The sequence below is a fragment of the Amborella trichopoda genome, chromosome 3 (assembly GCF_054954075.1).
Source record: "Amborella trichopoda isolate Santa Cruz 75 chromosome 3, AtrichopodaSantaCruz75HAP2 v2.0, whole genome shotgun sequence".
NCBI lineage: Eukaryota > Viridiplantae > Streptophyta > Magnoliopsida > Amborellales > Amborellaceae > Amborella > Amborella trichopoda.
The window spans coordinates 50,281,624-50,283,245 of record NC_142338.1 but is presented as its reverse complement, the minus strand read 5'-3'; the positions used below and the strand labels follow the sequence as shown (position 1 = coordinate 50,283,245).

Here is a 1,622-nt window from a genome sequence, read left to right as displayed (position 1 = left end):
TTTCTTGACACTATTTGAAGGTACGTTTTACTTTGATTGCTTAGAGCCTCGGCACTATACAAACCTTACCCTTCTATTAATCTTCATTAAGGTGGTCACTAGTGTACCATATGCAATACACCAGTAATCTGTGTTATGGTTTCTTGATACAAGCAGGGTGCAAAGGAAATAAGTACCATGAAAATTATAGTTTTAAAGGCAGTTTGATGAACTAAGGATAACTGATTGTTTCTCGAAGGATAGGTACCATTTAGCAGCATTTTGTAATACAAGAGTGACCAAAGAGACTGAACAAACAACTCTGTACCATTTAGCGATGTTTAGATGCTGAGGCATAGCACCATTCTTTCCTCTTCCCATTTACAAGGGAAGATGGGATGGGAGTAACTTCCACTATTCATCAGTGAGACATTTTCTTTACCCAGTTATTAACAAAACGCTGCCCAATGGAAAAGATTACCAGTTTTCAATTCTTTCACTTAGCAATAAACGTCGCCATTGTTGTTCTTGTGCGAAATACAAATTTGACCTCCATTATTACTGCACATTTGGAACAAAAAGACGGCACCTAAGCAAACAGAAATCTGATGTTCATGACTCGTGGAGCCTTCCATAAAAGTCGTAAAAAAAAAACGAATGTCGAGTAATGTGTGAACTTGGTGGTTGAAAGATGAGTAGGGCTAGGGGCAGCTAAAATCAAAGTAAGACGAAGCAAGTCCTACTAGGAATCTCGCCTTCTGGTGCAGGTTGGTCTCCCCCATCACTTCTACAAACAAGCTCCTTCTCAACGAGTTCCCATTCAAGAATGTGATCCTCATGTCATCCTCCTTACCCGCACCATCCACCGCGAGCAGAGCCTTAAACCTCTGCTCGAGCGCGGGTGTCATCGCTCTCACCTCTATTTCCACCCTCTCTGCCATCTCTTTCTGAGCTTTAGATGTGCCTTTGGCCCATGAGAGATCGAACATGGTCGGTTTTCTATTATTGTAGTTAAGGAGGACATGCAAAAGGGCTGAGAAGAGGTAGGGATGGCAGCCACCCAGCCACAAGGAGGAGCAGGGATCGGCGTCACGGAGTGGATTGTGGGCAAGACAATGTATCGGCTCCGCCAACACGGCGACATCTAGTATGTCTAACAAATCCATGAAGTGGGATTGGAGCATGGTCACGGGTTTGCAGAGGCACTTCTCGATGGCAGCATCTGCGGTGCCGCCACCCGTCTTGTGGAGGCGGACGCAAGAGTCCATGGCGCGGCGTAGGGAGGGCAAGAGCCTGGTCCCCATACACTTTACCCACTCATTGAAATAATCCTTGAAGAAGAATCTCAACTTCTTTTTCACCACGTTGCCCTTCTTTCTGGATAGGCAGCATAGATTTTTCTTCATGCTGCTGATTTTGTAATCTTAAAAAAAGATAAACAAGAACCAATCTATCATTCCCTCTTTGCAGAATAGAGAGAAGATCAGAGATAAGGAAATATGGAGAGGACGTACCTGTCGAAATTGCAAACAATATCTTTTTCAATGGAGAAAGAATTCAACTGAGAAAGAAGAATTCAACTGAGAGAGACCAGAATTAAGCAGAGGAGAGAAAAGGAGTTCAGCAGAGGAGAAAGATGAGAA

General features: G+C 43.6%; 1 protein-coding gene across 1 annotated transcript; it reads right to left on the bottom strand.

Moving 5' to 3' along the window:
- Positions 1 to 680: 680 nt before the first annotated feature.
- LOC148782934 (protein INAPERTURATE POLLEN1-like) lies at positions 681 to 1,247 on the bottom strand. The gene has a single exon (XM_088860413.1). It carries the CDS (start codon positions 1,245 to 1,247, stop codon positions 681 to 683), a length of 567 nt encoding a protein of 188 aa, XP_088716539.1.
- Between the last annotated feature and the right edge of the window lie 375 nt (positions 1,248 to 1,622).